Raw genomic sequence first — 22,160 nt, 5'->3', positions numbered from 1 at the left:
TTGTCACCAGTATGCTTCATCTTGCAGAAGGTATTGGTTCATTTTTTTGCGCAAATGCAGCAGCTGATCCTAAGATTCCCCCACATGACTGCTACGCATCAATTCTAGCTGTTTACGGCAGTCCTCCAAATCCTTTCGAAACCGTCCACCATTGGCGCGACTCCAATGAAACATGTCCTCTCCACAACGGTGAAGACGTTCCAAAATTGGATCAGTTTTGTATGCGGACCAACTCTCTTTCACAACATCATTAAAACACGGTTCCAATTTCCAGGCGTTCTCAAACTTGAAACTACGGCGAGTTCTGGTAGCTCTAGCAGTAGGAACACAGTCCAGCAAGATGGGGTAGTGATCGGAGGCAGGGGCAGCCAAATTTACAAGGGAAGAATTTGGAAGAAAAAAAAAATCAAACCAAGCAGTCGTTGCTAAAGCTCGATCAAGACGTTCCTCAACCGCACGTGGGGTGCCAAGGCTTTTGAACCAAGTAAACGGATAGCCTTCGATCGGAACATCAGATAAACCGAAATCTAAAACAGCTTGCCTGAAGCCGTTAATAAGCCAATTCGAGCGAATATTTCGTCCCCTTTTTTCACTTGCATCCATGATATCATTGAAATCACCAAAAATGCACCACGGTAGCATGGATTGACTAGATAAATGACAAAGCAGATCCCATGACGCACGCCTACGACTACCGTTTGGATAACCATAAAATCCTGTTAAACTCCAAAGGCCTTTTTCACAATCATTTATTTCTACAGATCCCATGACACGTTCTTGTATAGCATAGCATACAAAGTGACGCGAAAAGGAATTAAACGTGAAAAATCCGCTTGTAGAAATATTTTCTTTATTTTGGGACGAAACATCATGGAAAAAAATTGCAAAGGAATGTAACTAGACATGACATTTGGGAAAGAATTACACAACTTTTCACCTCAAACCAAATGATTGATGCATATAAAAATTGTATGCCGATAAAGCATATATAAATTAAATACATAGTTAGACAATTTAACCAAATGATTAATTGATAAAGTAAATTATTTTACACTTAATACATATCTCACTTTATAGTCATCTTTCTTTCCTTTTACTTTCTTTCCCCCTCACTTTCGTTTCCAACCCAAATAAAACGTGATCTTTTTCACACTTAAAAGGAAATATAAAGCAAAAAATAAAAATAAAAAAGATTGATTGATAATTTGATATTGTATTGCTTTAAAAAAAAAAAACTGATAGTGTAACTTCCGGTCACTCTTGTTTATTACCAAACGTACGGATCACCATACTGTCATACTTGGGAAACTTTTACCCTCGTTGCCTCAAATTAGGACATCCATTTGCATTGCGTAAAATATAATCAGTTTTGAAGCATATGGTGCTAAATATCACGACAAATGTTTTCGTGAAGGACTTGCAAATTTCAGCTAACCGATTAAGTAAAATCTGTTGGCCGGAAAACATGATGGGTGAATGACTCGAATGCGGTGCCACATTATCAGTTATTCCATTGCAATGCTTTCTTGAGCTTAGTTTTTCGGGACTAATTTCATTTCCGTTGGAAGAAAGAAAAAAAAAAAAAGCATAAAGAAGGCAGAAGGGAGGAGGTAAAGAGGCAAAAACTGGAAGGCTCAACTATAACAATATATAAGAATATTGATCAAAATTTTATCTACAATATACACACTAGAGGAGACCTTATGAACCCTGCATCTGACCTCACTTATACAAACCGAATTGACCTGTTAAAGCACATGAAAAATCAACAAGTTGTGATGAGTGCCAATTTCGGTGTGGGCTAGTTTGACTTCTTCAAAAACACAAGAGTTGTGACAAAATTTTTGAAGCAACTGCTATCAGCATCAACAAACAAACCAGCTTGTCAATTGCGCAGAACATAATTTTTAAAAAAAAACTGCTTCATTATACCCTCATCTGCAGCCAGGACAATAATTTTGTTGGCAAATATATTATGCAGATAATAGTATCTCACAAGTAAAAAATGAGTTGATGGTTTAGATTGCGTATCACCATAATAGGAAAATGACTGATATATTAGTAATGATGAAGGGAGCAAGAAAGTAATTACTAGTAAGATAGGAACTTAGAGAAGAATGTTGGTTCTTTAAAGAACAAGGAAAGAAAAGAAAAAAGGGAAAAGTGCTTCACCTGCTAACTAATGTCTTTGCAATGCTTCTTGCATTCTCTAAAAGTTGAAAGCTTTTTGCATGGTCATCATCATCTAATATTGTAGCTTTTAAGTTTGAATAGAATTCTTTATATGCTCTACCAAATTCTTGATGAGGACAGTGGTGTAATTCTTGCTCTTGATGGATAACAGGTTCATCCAACAACTCTTTTCCTGATCTACCATGTATTCTGCTGTTTACTAGTGCTTCTAATTTGGAAGCCATGACAATAGCTCGGCTAATGCAATGCGACGGTAACTGAAAAACATGATGTTTACAATAAATCTTAAATGAGATTCAATATATTAGAAAATTGAACAGTTATATCAGTAGTGAGTTGAGACATCAGTTGTAAAACCCAGATATCGAGACAATCATCAAACTTCTTTGCCATAATGTTTGTTTGTAATGAATGAAGTAGCTCTAGGAGAGAAATCAACTCCGACAAAATCAACCAATTGCTTTAGGAGCAATGCAAAGTACTACCTCCATCCCAAAATAAATGTCTTTTTCATAGAGAAATTTGTCTCAAATGTAATATTTTTTGGAAGAAGATTGTTAGTATGAATTATTTTAATTCAATTTCGATCCAAAATTGGTATCGTGTGCATCGCTTCCAAATCATTAACTTCACTATGAATTTATGACAATATTTAATAACCAATAGGAAACAAGGTTAATTTTGTAAGATTGTTATTCATTTATCAATTTTCTCAAGCTATGTGAAAAAACTTTAAACGACTCTTCTTATGAATCAGAGGAAGTAATATATAATGATGTCAATTTACCTGTGCAAGCTGGGCAACCTTAAAACCAAAACTTCTCTCAGAAACACCAGGTACGAGTTTATATAAATAAGTGATGTCTTCATGATCGTTGGAGTTTTTACTCACATCATCGTGTGAGGTCAGATGTGACATGTGATATGCTGCTACAGAGCCTGGAAATTCAGTTTCCAGGCTTGCAATCTTTGGATAATGAGTGACAAATAGGACCAAACTTTTCTTCTGCTTCAGAAGATAATGTAATGTCGCATAAGCAATTGCCATGCCATCATGCGTACTTGTACCTCTCCCAAGCTCATCAAGTATAACCAGCGAACGTCCTGTACATCTATGAAGTATGTGTGAAGTCTCGCTCAATTCTTCTAGGAAGGTGCTTCTCCCTTGCTGAATACTGTCAGAAGCGCCCATCCGGGTGTAAATTCCGTCCAGTACATGCAGTTTTGCTGATGATGCTGGTACAAAGGAACCAACCTAGAAAGATTGGGGAATGTTTCAATAAAGCAACAGCCGTAAGGGACACAGTTGTCAAATAAAACCGGTCAGTTAAATATTATGGAGGTGGAAATAGTTCGATAATTTAGTATGGTAAATAATTTGGAAGAAAAATCTAACTCAATTTCAAGACATTTGAAGCATAAGAAACCTTTCCCAGAAAAAATAATTTCCCTTCAGACTAAGCATAAATGTAGCAGACAGTGCATTGATCCTACCTGAGCCATGAGAGCGATCAGAGATGCTTGGCGAACATAGCAACTTTTTCCCCCCATATTGGGTCCAGTGACAATCTGACAGTACTCTCTATCGGCGTGCATGCTTGTATCATTTGGGACAAAATTATTTTGTAAGATAGACTCCAAAACCTGGTGAGAAATGACTTACGATAATGAGCCTTTTGTTACCAATCAGTGAGAAAATTGAATCAACTCAGTCGAAGTCAATACATACAAAATTTCAAACCATTAAATACATACTGGATGTCTACCAGAACAAATTTGCATCTGAACAGGCTCATGATCATCTACAAAAACAGGGCGGACATAACCCTGTCACAGAAAACTATGTTACGAAATGCGACAAATAATTTGGAGACACTTAAAAATCCTTCAAGAATAAACCTTATTTCTTGAAAGAATGGCAAGTGAGTGCAGGCAATCTAGAGAAGCTAGTGCTTGAACAGAAGCTTGGAACTCAGCATAGTGTTTACTGAAGTCCCTCAGAAAGCTATCCCATGCAGCTCGGCAGGCAACAGTAAGCTTCTCTTTCGCTAATGATAACTCATCCAATGCTGTCACTACTTCAGGAGGGTGATACCGAATTGTTTTCTTTGTGCTATTTACTTTAACCCAATTTAAAGGCACTTTTACATCAGTTGATAACTGCAGCCAAAATGAATAACAATTATAACTTATTCGCAACCAACCATTAATTCAATGTAGCATGCGTTTTAACTCAATTGTTAAATTAGAGTTCCTGACTGGTGAACAAGAAGAAACAAATAATTGGAATTTATTTTGAGTTCACTGTCAAAAGGAAAACAAAATTGAGACACTTGGTAGTAACTTAATATTTAGAAGCAGTCAAACAATCAAGAACCAGACGGATATTGACAACAGACAATAAACATTTACCATTCATCCTTATTCCCCTTTTTTGAGGGGTAAAGGTGGGGCATGGGAAAGATAAGTATGACCATAATTTCCCTTAAAACTAATCCTTCAATTTATAATTTGCACACATTTGGAGCATTAAAAAATATCATACAGCATACATGCAATCTGAGCAGATGTTTCAGATCAAATAGGAAAGTAAAAAATGCCGATAAGGCAACAACTAAAATAAGAGCAGCAATGCAAAAAGAACTGGAATAGTAGAAGGCCATTTGTAAACATCTTTCCAGCATCTATAATGTCTAAATATTGAAAAACTTAGGTGTCTCGGCCAAACTACCTCTATCAAGTGGGTTACACCAGAAACAGACATATATTCCAATTTCCGCATTCCGAGCCGTTTGCGGTACAAGTCAATCAATGAATCTAAGTGTTCCACTGCCATCTGAAAAGCCTTTCGAGCTGTAATTACCTATTCATAGTAATATTATTTTCAACATAGATCAGAAATAAAACGGAGAATAAAATGAAGCCCAAAAGGAAGCCAATTATAAAGTGTAATTTTTTCACACAGGATACACAGACAAACCTCTGGAAATTGCTCCTCAGTTGCAATGATCATATTAGTCCAATCTCCTTGGTAAGCAGAGTCTTCATTTAAAGATGACAGCATTTTTGCAGCATTACCAATAACACTTGTAGAGGACGCAGTTGAAATTAACTTCTTTAACAAATCAGAGCGCAATTTATTATTGTTATTATTATCACCCTCTCCTATGTTAAGTTGCTGAAGCCGTTTTCCAGCAGATAAAATAGCTTGAATAATGGCAATAAACTGTGAAAAGACAGCATGATTGAAACAATCAATAGCTAGAAGCTTCATGGTCAATTCAAAAATATCTAAGTGGAATTATACCAATCAAATATGATATATCAAGAATCTGAATGACTATAACTATTCAGAAATAGCAATACTCTTAACCAATGCTTCACACTGCATTGAAACTCTATAGTGAAATGTGAACAGATATCACTAGATAGGAACATTGATTAAATAATTTAAGTTACATAATATAGTGAAATACATTAACATCCAATAAAAAGCTATTCATCACCTCAGATGGGGTAGCAGTGCGATGGAAAATTCTTGTAATCCCACGCTGTATATCAGGTGCCCGGCCCAGGGATGTCAAAACCAATGAAAGTATGTGTGCTAACTCAGGCTGCACAATTGCTACATCAGAATCTTCCTCAAAGCGTCCAAGATTCTTCATACCATTACAGGTTCCCATGGACTCTGCGATTTCAGATACAGCATTAAGACGAGCAGCAATCAAGGTTTGATCACACAATGGGTGTGATACCTGTATCATGCACATGAAAAACAATTAAACAGAGAACTTTTTCGGCTGGTTTAGGGAAGATAATCAAGAATTTAACATTCAGTGATGGTATATCAGGAATGGAAGCATCCCATACCCAATGCTTAAGAAGCCTGGAACCGAATATAGTAAGAGTGTGATTCATAACTTGCAGCAAGGAACCACTCGCAGATCCATCACTGTTATTTTGTAAAACCTGAAAACATAGGAAATATTCGTTAGCTGCAAGAATATGCTAAACAATTTGGTATGAGGAAAAACAAATTAATAATAGTGTATACAAACAAGAACATGGATCAAATAAATATTATAATAGGTTATAAAAAAATAAAATAGCATATAATGATCTTGTGACCCATGTAAAAGAATAGAGCTATGTATGTTGTTGTCACGGGTCAGCAAGAAGCCAACATGCTGTATTTATAAACTATAACTACTTTCATATGAATCTATAAGAACTAATACCTGAACCAGGAAAAAAAGGGGGAGATTTATACATGCTGCATTCACCAGCCAACAAGAAATCACGATATTTATTTACTATACTTTAATTGTTTTATATGAATCTACAAGAACTAATACCTAAACCAGAAAAGGAAAGGGCAGTTTAAATGTATGATTAGATTGATCAACAAGAACTCACGATATTTATTTACTATACTTTAATTGTTTTATATGAATCTACAAGAACTAATACCTAAACCAGAAAAGGAAAGGGAGTTTAAATGTATGATTAGATTGATCAGTAGTGAAATTTATCCATGTTCCACGACAATGTCAAAATGAATACGTTGGTCCAAGTCATGTTAACAAGTTTAGTAATTAGTGGAGACTCTTGTCACACTGAGTAAATTCACAGGATATTTAAGCTTATCTTGGTTATGACCGCCTTTCTGATAATCTTTAGATAAAACTCTTTGCAGTTTATTTCATCACAAAATGATCGTGTGAACCATTTCCATCCACTACACATGTGATAGTTACAACTTTCACACTTTCAGACGACAAAAAAAAAAAATTACACATCCAGCATGGAGGTGTATAGTATGCTTCTCTTTAATTTTTATTTTTTTTAAGTATGCTTTGCCTTTACTAACCACTGTCAAGAAACAAAAGTGCAGCTTATAATTACCTCCAGTTGTTGAAGTGTATTAGCTGAGAGAGTCATTTCTGTATTGCTTACGAAGGGCCTTAAAGCACCTGAGCACAGAATTCTTTCAAAACCGAATCCCTTCAAATGGCGAATAGTTAAGGCCAAAGCTTCGACAGCCAACTCAGGCAGGTTCATCACCTCCTTTATAAAACAGTAGAGACAGAACAAAGTATGTTATCAATAGAAATTGCAACAAAAATAAATGTATATCTATAATCTGTAAAGCAAAATAAATTTGAAGTCATATGATTTCTTGGGAACAAAAATTTACCTACTAAAGCTTAACTAGAAAAGAGAAGAATTTCAAAATTTAGGATTTGATTACATTATCATAAACTAAAATCCACTACAACAATAACAGCATCCAACCCTTTTTGGAGCTGATACATGGATCAAGAGACTTGTCAATTAAGTTTGAGATAGATCATTTACCTCTAAATCTCTCAATGGTTTGGCATAATATTCTTTGGTCCGTCTCTACCTCTGACTAATGGAATATCATACTATCATCCATCTAGCCAACCATCCATGCCAATTACATACCAAGGTTTTTACATGTTTTCGTAACACGTGCTCAAATCACTTAAGATGAGACTCACCATCTCCTCTACAATGGGAGCTACCCTTACTTTTTCTCTAATGATTTAAATTCTAATCATGCCTTGTGGAACCACTTATCCATTTTAACATTGTCATCTTTGCAGGCCTATGTTTTTACCACCTAACATTAAGTCTCATACAGAATTGTGTGTTTAATAGTAGCGCAGTAAAAAAAATCTTTAAGCTTGAGTGATGATTCAATAGTACAAGCATGGTTTCCAAAATCACGCGATAACTTGAGATAACGCGTCTATCTTCCTACGACGTGGCGGCGCGGTAGAGAACTCGCCGAATATGTCGGCACAGCCGGTACAACGAAGAAGATCGTGAAAGCACAGCAACGACACTCTTCTCTTGCGCCGGTGGCGAAGGTTTTTAGACCCAGTTTGTGGTGCAATTTTCATGACCGCAAAAGAGGGAAACGCTAAACGGTAACCTTTTTTTGTGGGACTCATGCAATTTTAATAGAGTAATAGTAAGTAATAGCTTCCCAACTTGGGAATTTCTCCTATCATTTTCTAGCAATAAATCCTTTACGGGTTCAATGCTTCTGGATTCCAATTTCTTCTATAAACCCTTTACGACTCTGCACCACTACTCATCTCAAGCACTTCTTTCTAATCTCAATTTCTTTCTGCCTTTCACATTCTTCTTGATAGACTTATTGCTTTTCGATTTTGATCATGTCTTTAAGCATATTCCTATCGCTGTATTGTTTTCTATAAACTACAAGGAACTGTAATAACAAATTCCAATTACCTGCTTTATAAGCACAAGACAGATTTTGACAGGTAGAAAAATGCATATTCAAAATAGCAAAATAATAAGACTTTTTAAGGCTTGCTAAATATCGGTGGATGGTACCTTCACTACCATCTGCTGACTTCCAAGCTCAGCCAATTCATTGTTTTGCATTGAATCTGGACTGTCAGCATGCGTGTTCTCATACAATGTCATAACTTCAGCAAAAGCGCCTCCGTTGGTGAAGCAATCTCGTGAGGCACGCTCCACACGAGCATTTGAGGAGGGTCCAGCAAAAGCCAGTAATAACTAATAATAGATCAAATCACACAATTGGATCTTAGGGTTAGAAAATCAGTTTGATAATTGATCAGCTTGAGCTTTTGATCACTGTAAGTAAACCATCAGGTGTTTATGAGAGCATGCCCGCTGGTAAGGATTATTTCATGATTTAACATGAGCATAAATTTGTCTTCTAATATTAATTAAAATGAACAGAATATCTTATGGATTAAGAAATAAGCTTTCCAAGAATTAAATAATTTCAACAGTATTTAAATAGATATGTATTGAATTATAAGAATTTAAATAGATATGTATTGAATTACAAGAAAAATGAGATGGAAAAATCATGCTGTGAGGACAAATATGCAGTGCATAAAAGGTAGGAATAAATACTAAATTTGGTAATCAAAAATACATGGGATATCGTGTTGGTCCTTCAATGATTTCAGACAACAAGTTGGTTAATTTAGTATTTAAAATCTAAATGGATCTTTATACATCAGCTTAGTCCTAAGCTTATGCTTATTTATACTATGAAGGATTAAAATTGATGTTCAAAATTATTGGAGGACCAATTTAAGTATTAAATCAAAGTTTGGATTAATTCATACCTACTATAATGAAAACACCCGTGCATTAAATTGTGTTCATAAGCTGTTCCAATCAAAGCATCCATTTCAATTTTCTAGCAATTTTGTCCTCTTTTCATATAGTTTGAAATTCCATCTATTGTATTCAAATGTGAATCTAAATCAGAATGTTACACCAGCTATTTGAAAAGTTTTACATTGTATCAGCATTTACCAAGCTAATTCAGAATTTCACACCAACTATCAGGGATTTGTATATATCACCATCTTCCAATTTTAACATTTGATAATCATAATGTTTTGCCGTTCTAAAAAAAAAAAAAATAATCATAATGTTTTATTACTCACTCCTTTTATAAGAAATCTTACAATATGGGATTTAAGCTTTAACTCTCAACCCCAAAAGTTAGCTGACTTAGCTCGAAAGGTGAGGAAAGATTGGTCAAGCCTTGTAAGGACTAAAATGCTTGTATGCCCATATCTCGTCAATATAAGATTTAACACGCCTCACACTCAGGACTGAACATCTGAATTGTGGAAAATTGTCGGTGGCCCAACAACAAAGATATTATCAATGAACATCCTTGTCATATTTGACCGCAGTCCTCTAAATTGTCTCCTCATACAATAAGCAAACCCTAAATTAAGGCCATGAAATAACCTGGACTGCAAATCCAATCTTACATGGCCTATGTATATAGTATGATAGATACATCATCAATTGCAGAATCAAGCATCAACAATCCAACTCCAACAATCACAATGAAAATAGAAAAGAAACAAAACAAGTATACAATTCTTGAAATGTGTGGAGAAAAATTTAAATGATTGATCACTTGTTAGATAAGTAACACCTTGGCAGATAAAAAAACTACCTTCTCAGTTTGTTTTGAAAGAGGGTCTCCAAGAAGCAACTCAGCAGGAGACAAGCTAACAACAACAGCCTCAAGTTCACTCCTCAAAAAATTATCATCAAACTCTCCATAAACAACATCTCCCGTCGATATCTCCACACCAACAATCCCAATCCTCACATCAAAACCACCTTCCACACCACAATTAAATTTTTTCTCTCCCAAAATACTCTTTTCCACAACACACAGCAAATAATTATTCACGGTCCCACCCCCATCTTCGCCTCCCCCCATATCATGCGCCGCCTCAAGTGTGGCCTTCGTATACAACCCTGACAAACCTCGACAAAATGGACCGGCCCGATTCAAACCATGGGACTTAATAGCAGCAGTTTCAGTCTGCTTAACAACGCCAACTTTATACCCTGCACTAACAAGCCTCCTCACATGGACATTTAATCGAAAAGTTGGTATGCTAGCAGTTAAAAAATTATGATCCATATGAGCATAAATACCCAAAACCCTTGCAGCATTCTCAGCATCTTCGCCGAAAAATCGATACTTGTAACCAACTTCAATCATTAAAAGAACATCAGGGTACTTAGCTTTGAGTTCCACTACCTGATGCTCTAAAGGAGTAAATTTTACAGGTTTGGAAGATGAAGGAGGTTGTGGGGTTGGATTAGAAGGTTCTAGAAGCTTCTGGAGGAAGCGTTGGTGGAGAGAGGGAATAGGTGAAGAGAGTTTGGGTTGTTTGTTAGGGGATGCTGTGAGTTGAGAGATTAAGCGGCGTTTGGATGGTGAGAAATTGACGGTGGTGGTGATTTTGGGAGAGGAAGATGGTGGCGGTGGTGGTGGGTCGGTGGTTGATGAAGGGGTTTTGGGTTTTGGAGCGAAGAAACGGGAAAGTACTTGTTGCTTTTGCTTACCCATGTTAGTGGCGGTGGTGGTGGTGGTGATGGTCGGGGTTACTCCGATGGTGGTGGGTTTGTGAAGTTACGAAGTTTTGGCGCGCTTCGATTTTTGTCGGAAACGTGTTCGAAGAAATGCGTCGGTAAAGCTAAATGCAGTACTTTTTTGAGGAAGGGTAAAAATCACTTTTGTCTATAGTTCCCACTTTTTCGAGTATAATTGATTTTCCTCACCAATTGATTCTGCTTTTTTTTTTTTTGTGGTGAATTGAAAAAAATCAAAAGGAAAAGAACAAAAGACAAACTAAGACCATTTACAATGGCAAAATATATTCAACAACTCTCAACATCTACTTTTTCAATTCCTAACACTCCACATCATTTTCTCTCTCTTAATTCAACACTCATTTAATTTTTATCTCTCCTATGGTTTTTTCATTCAACACCCTATCCCACCACATTTTATTTCTTATTCTTATTTAATTTTATATTTTTGTTTTTATAATTACATAAAATTACAATTATCGATTATAATTAAATTAAAATGAAGAAACACTTAACAATTTTATTTTTTTTGTAAAAACAAAATTTATTTAAATAATTTATTTTTATTTTCTTAACATAAATAAAATGCAATGCAACAAACTAAATAAACACTAAAACTTCAAAAGAAAGGCTAATACAAAGCTAATAATAAGATTAAGAGAGTGAAAAACTTGATTTTTTTTCTGTGTCCAAATCAAATGATCCAAGTCTCTATTTATAGAGAAAAAAAAATTACGAATTTTGGTAAAAAAATAAATAAATAAAAAATTATTTGCAATGAAATAATTGGGTCCAAATTATTAAGAAGATAAAAATCCGAGCAGCCAATCAGCGCGCGCCAAGTGTCTCCGTGGGCCAGGCATTCAACATGTTGAATTGTTTCAACACTTCCCTCCTCCAACTCACTTTTTCCCCATTTCAACACCCCCCACCTACAATGGTTCAACAAGGGTTCAACATCTTGAATGGCAAATTTAACATGCCATTGTAAATGGTCTAAGTGTCCAAAGAAGGCAAATTCTATGGTACATCCACTATATTTGAGTGTACCAGTACACTCACTCTTTAAATTCATAGTTAAATAAGTTATTTTTTGAAGAAAAATATTATTTTTTTGTCATTTATAATTATAATAACTAAATCTTATTCATCAAAAGTATCAACGAAATAATTTTTTATTTTTTTAAATTTTTATCACTCATAATTGAGAACATTCATTATTTTTTACGATAATATGTAAAAAAAAAAGTTACTATGATTCTTATAAACAATTAAATGATGTTTTTTCTTATGAAATGTTGTTCTATAAAATATAAATATTGACAAATAGGTATTTACTATATAAAAAATGATCGTTCATTTATAAAATTAAGAAGTAGGAGTACCGGTACACCTCATTTTGTGAGTGTAACGTATAAGTTCCCTCCAAAGAAACCCTAGACAACTGATCTAGGAGCCCAGAAGGCGGAGATGACCATGTCGTGACACCCATAGTGGAAGAGTTTCCGTATTTTGCCAACCAATCAGCATTGAGATTAGCTTCTCGAAATATATGATGTAAGACCAAATCTAAAACATGATCGATCAAACTGATAATACTGCTTTGAAATTAAAATTCGTAACTTTTGATTTTAGACCTCTCAGACAAAAACAAAAAAAAACTTTGACTATAGAATTGATTTCTATATAAAAATTTACAATTTAACTCTTTTATACATTGATACAACCAAGTATAAATTACTTTCAATTCATTTCTAATTAGAATATATTTTACATAATTTATTTATTTAAAATCAATTCATTTCTAGTGAAAAAAATAATGTAGTCTTTTTTTATAAAATAAAGAAAGAAAAATTCTCCGTTAATGTGTTTGTCAAAAAAAATTAAAGTTAAATAAGATGTTGATGTCCATAAATATATCAAATTTTTAAACTTTTTTTATATGGAACTTGCTTAAAGCATTTCATTAGAAATTAAGTCGCAGGTACACCGTGGTTAGGGGTGAAAATATACTAGGTCGAGGTAGGTTTTGCAAGGTCTAAGTTTGATTTACCAAAAAAAATTAAGGTCTGTGTTTGGCATGCGATATGTCATAAGCTTATTTTTTAGGCTTGAGTCTGACTGACCTTTTGAAAGTCATATGTGGTCTCTTGGCCTCTTAAAAAATATATTTTCATATTAAATCTTTAAACAAGTAGTGTGATATGAGTTTAAATAGACTAGCGAACGAATAGATTAATGTGATTAAACTCCCTTTTGATAGTTAACATGATTTTTTTTAGATAATTTTACTATATATTTGATCGTATTTCAATTATAGTTTGTAATAATACATTTAAATATGCAAAGAATTAATGGATACTAATAAGGTTAAATTTATATGCAAAGTATAATATAATATATCAGTAATAAATAATATTGTGCGTGTTATTTAAATAAGTAGGTCAGTCTGATAAGTATAAAATACTTTTGTTATGGCATGCGGTCCAGCCTTTTTAGCTAAATAAGATTAAAGAAAAACTTAAGCATTCTCTATCTAAGAAAAAGTATGACATATCATAGGCTATGTCGTAGACCCTATAAATCCTTAAAGTTATTGTATGGAACATTTGCTGCCCACTGTGAGATTGAGGTAAAAATATTTCCAAGCATGCATTAAATCAACCTTTTTAAGAATGATAACCGCTAGAAGTACAGTAGTAGATTGAGAGAATGCAATGCTTGCCACAATCCAGGATATGGTCGATAAGCTTCAAAGCCAAAACAAAACTCTTCATCAACATCCAGACAACGATCATGCCATTGAAATAGATAATCCTTAATTGCTGGTGTTGGAGATCATAAACGTTATGGTGCTTGAAAACTTCAAATCACCTCCCTTAGGGTCTTTCCCAAAAATGTTTGATCCCCGTGAACATCTCACTACCTTTAATAGACAGATGTCCATCATTGGTCCAATGAATCTTTAAGTGCAAGTTGGTTCCAATAACGTTCAAGAAAAATATATTGTGTTGCTACATGAATCTTCTGAGTCACTCAATATCAGATTTTTCCCAATTTTTCTTTTAACAATTCTCAAGAAGAAAACACTGGAAAGCGATCGAGTCCAACCTATTCAATTTTTGTCATAAACTCTCGTCAATAATGCGATAATATTCGAGTTGTTTCAATGACATGGTTATCTTGAACCCCAACCCTGTGTTTGTAGGAGCTTTTGAGAACTGCTCAATGTTGGTAATTTTAATGAGTCTTTAGTCATAAATCGATTGTGAAGATGCAAGAGATCCTCAATTGAGAAAATTGTTACATAAAAAAAGAAGAAAATATTATCTAGAAATGGTTTCATGACGCAACCGAGAGAGGAAATGATAGCTTGTCTGGACATCATAATCAACCAAAATGTCATCCATCTTAGAGAAATGAACATTTTTGCTCCCCAATATGAGTACCATTTTTGTATGATATTGATGTAGTATTAAAAGTAAGTATTTTTGTTATCATCTCCACGGGACTGATGCGATATTCTAAGCCGTTCAACAATTGATATCGTTCTAAGTTAAAAGATTAATTGGTTGTTTGTTTAAAACTACAAGAACTAACTTGCAAAGTTTAAAGTTGAGAGTAATAAGACATAGAAACGTTGGAATTAGAGTTCCTTGATTAAGCTTCAAACATAACCTAATAATCACATATATGGATTCTAGCGTTTTACCGATATTATCACGTATCGCTCGACAAGATTATTCGTGTCCAAATAATCTTGTGAGATCAATTGTATTGTTCAATCGTTGATTTCCCAGACTATTAAACAATCCAATAGTCCATTGTATCGTTTAATCAACGATTTCTCAATCTATTAAACGATCCGAAAGCTTTAAGTTCCGATACTTTGTGTGATTATCAAAACATTGATCCTATGTCTAGAATCATTGTTTTGATAGATGAATATTTTAAACCTATATTCAAAAGTACTTTTCAATAACAATTAAATCAAAGATAAGAAATGAATTGCAAAATTAACTTCAATATCATGTAAATTGCTAGAATCATATATTACAAGATCAAAAGATTACATTCTAAGTTTAAACAAGTACCTCTAATCCAAACTAAGGAGATTTAGTTCATCATTGTCATGTGAACATTACAAAAGTGGAAGGAAGGTTGAGAATCCATGTCAAGAACTTGATTTCTCAAATAATCTCGATGAATCCACACTCAAACACCCTTGCTCTATGAAAACAGAAGAATTTCGCCCTATTGTCTATCTAAAAATGTAATAGAATTCTGTCTGAAATGAATGAAATAAGCTTTCATACTTTCTGCACAATTTGACATTCTCGCCCGACAGGATTTTTGTCGCTATGGCGACATCAGCTTTCTTTGCCAGTGGGTTTCTGCCACGTCATCATCCACTTGCCTCAAACCGCCTTACCTCGCCAGGCAGGACATTTGTCGCCATGGCGCCATCTGGTCTCTGAAAAATATAGCCCCTGGAAATCCGTTCCTGCCGTCGCGACATTCTGCGGCCATGGCGACATTTGATCTTGAAAAATATAGGTTCTGGAATTTCATTCCCGCCGTGGCGACATTTGTTGTTTTTGCTCCTTTTTATGTATCTTTCATTGGTTCAAGTCTTAATCACTTCTTTTCCTGCACAAATGGGTTAAGTAAGATATAAAAAGTATAATAAGGCATTTTCTTACTTTTTCATAGCCTTTCCTCAATTAACTTGTGAAACAAGTAATCAAAAGGGCTTAATATGAATCATGAAATTAACACTTTCTAGCACTTATCAGATATCACCCTTTTGAGTTTAAGAGGAAACACATACACATAGAAACCATAAATGTGAAACTCCTCCCATTTCACCCTCCATCTTATGGAATGATGTAGCTATACTCAAATTTATGGTGTGAATACCACAAAATATCTGGCCACAAAAACAAAAATTTGGCGCGTGCTCAAACTGAAAATTGAAAAATTCATTCAGAACTATTATCTAAAGAAGTACATACATGGTTTTGAGCACTGTTCAAATCAGCAATAGTTGTATCCTTAGTTTAAAATTCCCTACAAATAAATGAAAAGAATAAAGGTAAACAATAGTGTTTTGGGGACGTGCACCACATTCCAAACACCACTGACGAAGGTTTTTTTAAAGGTGAAGAAACCAATCCACCAAGAAGGAGTTACGTGATATATGTGATGAACATACAAGACCCTCCAAACATTAATTTAGACTCGGTCCATAGTTTGTTCAACTATGGGTTTTGAGTGGATCTTCTCCCTCACGAGGATGATATGACAGTGATAACGGTGTAATGTCAAACTTCAACATGGAATGAGTTATGGTTGACCAAGGGAGCCCAAGATGGGAAGCATTTAAATGTTTGCAGCTGCCCCCTAAGCAATTACAGCCATTTTGAGGATCTACAATTGTCTTTTATCTAGGAACAACTACATGTGTGATTCATAAAACTCTCAAAACGACCTTTAATGAAGGCTACAATGCAAAAAAAAAAAAGTGTTTGTTATATGATGATCAAAACTTTATCATAAAACAACATCATAGATCATCCTACACTAAACTGTCTTGAAGCCTCACTCTCCAAAATGTAGTTAACAAATAAATACCAATTGAATAACGAGAATGTTGAAGAATTGAAAGGGATCAAGAGCCATGATCATTCCATTCAATTACATTGAAAATATTTGGTTGTTGAATGAAAACATACTCTCTATTAAATACTATATTGTTTAATTTCAAATCCATTAAAATTTATATTAAACTTTTTTTACAATCAAATATTATTCATTTTAGTATCACTTAAAAAAAAAAAAATCGGTGGACCGGGTCGGGGCCCGTATTTGGGTGTTGGGTTTGTAGCAGTAAGTCATAAGACTCAAAACAAAAAATCGAAGTTGACAGACACACAGACATTGATTCGTTTTCATTCACTTCAACTCAAATCAACCTCTCCTCCCTCCTCTTTCTTCTTCTTGTTCTCTTCTTTGTTCACTTCCCTCAAAAACAACACTATAGAATAGAACAGAAGAGAAGAGAAAGATGATACCCTCTCAGGTAGTAAACACATACCCATTATCGAGCTACACCTTCGGTACTAAGGAGCCTAAGATGGAGAAAGACACCTCTGTCGCTGATCGTCTTGCTCGTATGAAAGTCAAGTCAGTATCTTTCTTCTCTCTTTTACTTCTCTTATCGTTTTTCATTATCACCATTGTGATTAATTTTATTGGATCGCAATCAACCCTAAAACCCTAGAAAACCCCAAATCCCTATTTTATTTATACTCTACTGTTCGTAATTAAAGTTCAGATTTTTCAATAGATTTTCTCCTAAATTATACTGTTTACCTCAAAATTAATAGAAATATTGATTTTATTCACTGCTATGAGCTGATCAAGAATTGCAAGAATGAAAGCTTGCACCCTTGAAATTGAATTGATATGGGTAGCATACATACATATTAAAAACTTCATTTTTTAGTCTTCCATTATCTTTCTCAGTACCTTCATTTAACAGATCCAATTGCTGCTCAAATGTGTTGTTGTTGTTGTAGTTGGGCAATTTTTTTGAAGAAATGTGTTTGACAAAACAAGGTGTTACTATGAACTCATAATGCCCCTAAAACCTGTTTTGATGATATCTTCCTCCTTCAAGCTTAGAAAAAACTGTGGTTCCCTCTTACTCATTCATCAATCATAGGTATTCAGAAATTTTCTTGTTTCAATGAAGCAGCTGGTTTAGGCTTTTAGCCATGGCTGGTTTCGCTATCACTGTCACCCAGTTGTCGTTCCTCAAACTTCCATCAACAGATTTAGTTCCTTGAAATTAACTCTGATCTCCCTCAAATTAGCCAGCCAACCATTCCACTTCTTACACAACCTCTGTTCATCCTGGTTCAAAATGAGTAGATTTCATGTTCAAAGTACCCCAAAAGTTATATGACTTTATTTTTTGTACATCATATATAGATTGAGTTTGTCTGTTATACTCAAACGGCCAATATACACATTTTTTATGACAACACAACCAAAAGACATGAAAATGGTTAGTTTGAATTTGAATGCTAATTTGTCTCATAGACATGGTTTTGAATTTCAAGTACTCTTTTGATTGAATGTAGGACCAAAATTAAATAGTGAAAAGGGAAAACTGTGTAGACCATGATTTCCTCTTATAGAATCTTTTTACTTGTTCCTTGTCCCATGTGATGCTCAAATTCATTATATACTCAAATGGTTCTGAAATATAACAATTTCCTTTGTTTCCAAACTTCAGTTATATGAAAGAAGGAATGAGGACCAGCGTGGAAGGAATTTTACTGGTATGTTAACTGATTGCTCTCTTTCACTCCCCTCCCCCCAAACTTCAAATGTAACTTTATCACATATAATTATACTCATTCTTTAATTTTGTTCCTGATACACAACCATCAATGTCTTTTCACATTAAATCGGGTACATGCAATAATGTCGTATTATCTTGTCACGAGTCATATATAAAGATAGATCATTTAACTCCAGATCTTTCTTGATGGTTTAAACTTTTAGTTTTCCTCTACTTCCAACTAAAGTGATATCATCCATATGATCTACACATGTTTCTATGGGCTTTCTCCACATATGCTCAAGCCGCCCAATACAAAATTTTACCATATTTTCTACATAATGAGTTGCCTCTACTTTTTTTAATGATATAATTCTTAATCCTATATTGTCTAGTGTGATCACTCATCCATTGTAGCATTATTATCTCTGCAATGTTGATCTTATTTTCTTGTTGGCTTTTTACTGCCCAACATTCAATTTCATACATGACAAATCTTATAGCTGTGCACTAAAGTTTATCTATAGGTTTGTACGTTAATTTGAATCACAAATTACATCCAAAATATTCCTCTATTTCACCCACAAGTTTAAATCCTATGGTTGACATCTCCCTCTATCTCTCTATCCATTTGTACAATTTGACCCAAGGTTCTTAAACCATAATGCTGTGGTATATTATATTCTCCAATCTTCACCTCCAAACTAGCATTTGTCTTCCTCTTGCAAAACTTGCATACTGTATTATGTATTTGGTTTCTTCACTTGTCTGAATTGAAGGGCTCATGATATATGCCCGACTTTATCATAGCATATGTTGCATTGTTGTCCAGTCCTCTCCCACCATGCAACTTTAATGTATATGTTCTCCGTATATTACAAGTGTCTCATTTGATTTGTGCCCAGTTCTTAAGAAAATGATTAGCTGTGTTAATTTTAATTATAAAAGGAGTTTCATTTACTAAAATTCCCTTATTAATAGTAGTTAGTGGAGTAGATAAAAAAGTTATTAATGTTTCATTTGTAATATAAAGAGACAAATAAATATTGCAAATGAGACACATAATATGAGACGGACGGAGTAGTACTTAGTTAACTAGATCTTTAAAATTTGCATTCACCGCATCTAGTCCATTTCTTAAGGTAACCTTCACAACAAGGTAAATTGATAAATTTAGTAGAGTTATATTTTAGTTTGTCGAAGGGAGCTGTGTGAAATTTTTGGAGCAAATATGGCTTGCAGTTAAATTCTACAAGGCATTATGATTGGCCGTTGGTTCTTGTTTTGGTTAGTAATGAAGAGTTTGATGGTATGGGCATCTATAATTCTTTATTTAGATTGGATGGTGTTAGACTGTAGTACCTTTAATCCTCCACAAATCTTAGTAGCGGGAGCCTTATGTACTGTGCCGCTCATTTTGAGAGCGAGAGTCTTGGTGCAGCAATAAGATCTTCCCCCAGCCCAAAACAATGGGAGTCTTAGTACTCGACTACCCTCCCACACCCTTTTTTAAGAATATGCCAACAGAACCCAGTTGCACGAGACCAAAACAGCCCCATCTGTCGAGAGTGGGTCCACCATAATGGAAAACTCCCCTTTAAACACACCCTACCAGTTTCTTGCTAAACTTGTCCTGGACATTTAGTTTTTTTTACCCTTTTTATTTACCTGCTCCCATAATGTCCTGTCCTGTCCTATTTCTGTAGAGGAATACTTTCCATCAAGACTCTGTTTATTGCCATTTCTCAGCTTTATGCTTCAATTTTGTAGGTACAAGAACACAATCATCCTCATATCCTTCTTCTGCAAATTGGGAACACATTTTGCAAACTCCCAGGCGGCCGTCTCAAGCCAGGGGAGAATGGTAAGATCTTACTTCATTGCTCCGAATATGATAGTCTGAAAATAGCAACTAGTGATTATGCTAAATGTACCTTTTTTGTACGTTTACAGAAATTGAGGGCTTGAAGAGAAAATTGACTAGCAAGCTTGGTGCTAATTCACCCGGCCTTGTACCTGACTGGCAGGTATGATCACATGACTTTTAGATGTTTGAACTCTTGAAAGTTTACTAGCAAGCTTATTGTTTGTATGCACTTATCCCTGGTATCTTGCAGATAGGTGAATGTGTTGCAATCTGGTGGAGGCCAAATTTTGAAACTATAATGTATCCATACTGTCCTCCGCATATAACAAAACCCAAGGTAATTTGTGATGGGAATATCATTGATTGAAATTCTTGTACTTCTAGCTCTCTTGGTGTATGCTTACGACATCCATTAATATATTTTATGCAGGAGTGCAAGAAGCTTTTCCTCGTTCACTTATCTGAAAGGGAATACTTTGCTGTACCCAAAAACTTGAAACTGCTTGCTGTTCCATTGTTCGAACTCTATGACAATGTCCAGGTACAGTTACAGTAATAATTACTATGATTTTTGTCTTATGTTACTCAATTATAAACAAACTTCTTTATGATGTAGAGATTTAAAATGGTTATCATTAATTAATGGAAAAACGTGACCGTCAACTGGGAAACTATTTTCTTTCAAGTAAGGGAATCGTAGAAAGTTTGATTAGAGAGATTATTGGGCTCATCTAAAATCTCATTTTTTTAATGTAAAAAAATGTTCTTTTGGCGATTATTAGAACTTTTCATCCTATGATTGGTCTAGATTTTAGTTTTAAAAATTATTCACATTATTATGCTTGCCAGTCAAAATATGATAGTAATTTTATGCCATCTTATGATTTTTTTGTATCAATTAATTGCAGAGATATGGACCAGTCATATCCACTATTCCTCAGCAACTTTCCAGATTCCAGTTCAAAATGATCACTAACTGACCTGACCGTAATTGGAAGCGTAGATGCTGATAGAATACTACTACTTCCATTTGTTATTTTAAGAATTAGGACTGATTTGATGCATTATCCTAAACCCTATTTATCATTGCATAGACTGGTTAGAGAACTGAATTTTGAAGTGTGTTCCTAAAAAGATTTGTAATTTGTGACACTGTTTGTATTAATTCATTGGATTATGGGTTTGATTTGTTGCGGTTATCAACCCTAGATGGGAAACAACTTGTAGGCTAGATCTGAAAAGGCTGAAGTTGAAACCAATACGATGGATGAGTATAGCGATCCCATGGTCTGTTTCTCTGCCCCGCTCAAGTTGCCAAATACTCCATCAGAATTGTAAGATGAAGAAATGAACATGGATTAATCATGACAAAATGTATAAAGCAAATGTAAGACACAATTTTGCGTGTCCAATACTTAGGAAGCTGTTGCTAGTCCAAAGACATTGTATGATTCCCTTGCCAACAATTTAAAGGGGTAATGGGACATACACCTATACCATTCACTTTTAACTTTTCTATAACATGTCTTTTATATTTTGCTTAAATGTCTAAATTACCTTTACTTGCACCCATCAAACACACCCCTTCACACCATCACACCCATCAGCCCCTCTCCTTCCTGTGATATTTTTGGCTACCACCATTCTTTGTATCTGACAAAAAGAAAGCTAAGACATCGGAATTGTTTGGAACTGCGTCCAAAGCACTCCAACGTGGAAGCCAAGGCTCAGCTTCTACATGGCCATGCGTTGGTTACATTCATGACGGGATGGCATATAGTATACTTGTTTGATATG

The 22,160-nt window shown here is 34.7% G+C and overlaps 2 protein-coding genes across 4 annotated transcripts; one reads left to right on the top strand and one right to left on the bottom strand.

Annotated features, from left to right (window-relative positions):
- Positions 1–1,611: 1,611 nt before the first annotated feature.
- Positions 1,612–11,347, bottom strand: LOC25485081 (DNA mismatch repair protein MSH3). Of its 3 annotated transcripts, none has more exons than XM_039829933.1 (13): positions 10,211–11,347; positions 8,584–8,769; positions 7,099–7,260; positions 6,064–6,162; positions 5,700–5,948; positions 5,174–5,419; positions 4,925–5,056; positions 4,093–4,353; positions 3,949–4,020; positions 3,688–3,837; positions 2,981–3,448; positions 2,173–2,450; positions 1,612–1,853 (listed from the first exon to the last, which is right to left on the bottom strand). In XM_039829933.1, exons 1-13 carry the CDS (start codon positions 11,120–11,122, stop codon positions 1,802–1,804), a joined length of 3,267 nt encoding a protein of 1,088 aa, XP_039685867.1. In that variant the 5' UTR covers positions 11,123–11,347; the 3' UTR covers positions 1,612–1,801. The 3 variants fall into 3 exon arrangements, with proteins under 3 accessions (XP_039685867.1, XP_013469685.1, XP_024625263.1); XM_013614231.3 differs by having other exon boundaries at positions 1,612–1,938; positions 10,211–11,346; XM_024769495.2 differs by having other exon boundaries at positions 1,612–1,745; positions 10,211–11,346.
- A 5,714-nt stretch (positions 11,348–17,061) lies between these two features.
- Positions 17,062–21,859, top strand: LOC25485080 (pre-mRNA cleavage factor Im 25 kDa subunit 2). Its single transcript, XM_013614229.3, has 7 exons — positions 17,062–17,331; positions 18,449–18,494; positions 20,267–20,360; positions 20,450–20,523; positions 20,614–20,700; positions 20,794–20,904; positions 21,272–21,859. Exons 1-7 carry the CDS (start codon positions 17,213–17,215, stop codon positions 21,341–21,343), a joined length of 603 nt encoding a protein of 200 aa, XP_013469683.1. The 5' UTR covers positions 17,062–17,212; the 3' UTR covers positions 21,344–21,859.
- Positions 21,860–22,160: the final 301 nt, after the last annotated feature.

Source organism: Medicago truncatula, chromosome 1 (assembly GCF_003473485.1).
Source record: "Medicago truncatula cultivar Jemalong A17 chromosome 1, MtrunA17r5.0-ANR, whole genome shotgun sequence".
Classification (NCBI taxonomy): Eukaryota; Viridiplantae; Streptophyta; class Magnoliopsida; order Fabales; family Fabaceae; genus Medicago; species Medicago truncatula.
Note: the sequence above shows the minus strand (reverse complement) of the source record. Positions and strands in the feature narration are given on the sequence as shown.